Source organism: Vavraia culicis, assembly GCF_000192795.1.
Source record: "Vavraia culicis subsp. floridensis unplaced genomic scaffold supercont1.260, whole genome shotgun sequence".
Taxonomy (NCBI): Eukaryota; Fungi; Microsporidia; family Pleistophoridae; genus Vavraia; species Vavraia culicis.
Window position 1 is genome coordinate 136 of NW_007360863.1, and position 596 is coordinate 731.

The 596-nt window shown below is 38.1% G+C and overlaps 1 protein-coding gene across 1 annotated transcript; it reads right to left on the bottom strand.

The window, feature by feature from the left end:
- Positions 1-250: 250 nt before the first annotated feature.
- Positions 251-596, bottom strand: VCUG_02744 (uncharacterized protein; the record flags this gene model as incomplete). The annotated part of the gene is made up of 1 exon (XM_008077562.1): positions 251-596. A coding segment is annotated over one exon (345 nt), but the record flags the coding sequence as incomplete, so codon positions are not given.

The following is a 596-nucleotide window of genomic DNA, read 5'->3' on the forward strand; positions in this document are numbered from 1 at the left end:
ATACCTCCATACTCTACATCAAACTTCGCGGTATCGTTTTCAATGCATAGACTGGTGATATCCAACTTGACTCGGGGATTATATGACAGGTCACATCGAGTCTTTCCAATTTTTATCGTGTAATTGAGACGCAGTGTTGTACCGATGATGCCCAACTGCGGAAGTAGATAATACTCCTTCAAGATAAGAACCTGGTGCAGGAGAATCGAATTGTGTATTTCTGAAATAGACACGCCATCTTCACTTTAAGGTCATTCACTACAACTTCGTGCTCCAGTAATGCTGTTATTTTTATCAAACAACTTAGTTAAAATAGACAACGTATCATAATGTCCCGTACTCTGATTTATAGCTGTTAAAAAACCCTTTTCAACTGTTACAGTGATATTTTCTCCTAAAATAACAACGCTTGCACTGGTAGTGAGCCGATAGCATTCTTCAGCACAATGGGCTGACCTTGCACACACAAATCCCCCCAACAGCATCTTTGCATCGGCATTTATTAGAACCATCTTCGATTTTGTTTTTCCCTCGTACGAATTATCTAGAATTGTTATGAGTATGTCAATAAATTCAATAATGCAATATAAAATGCT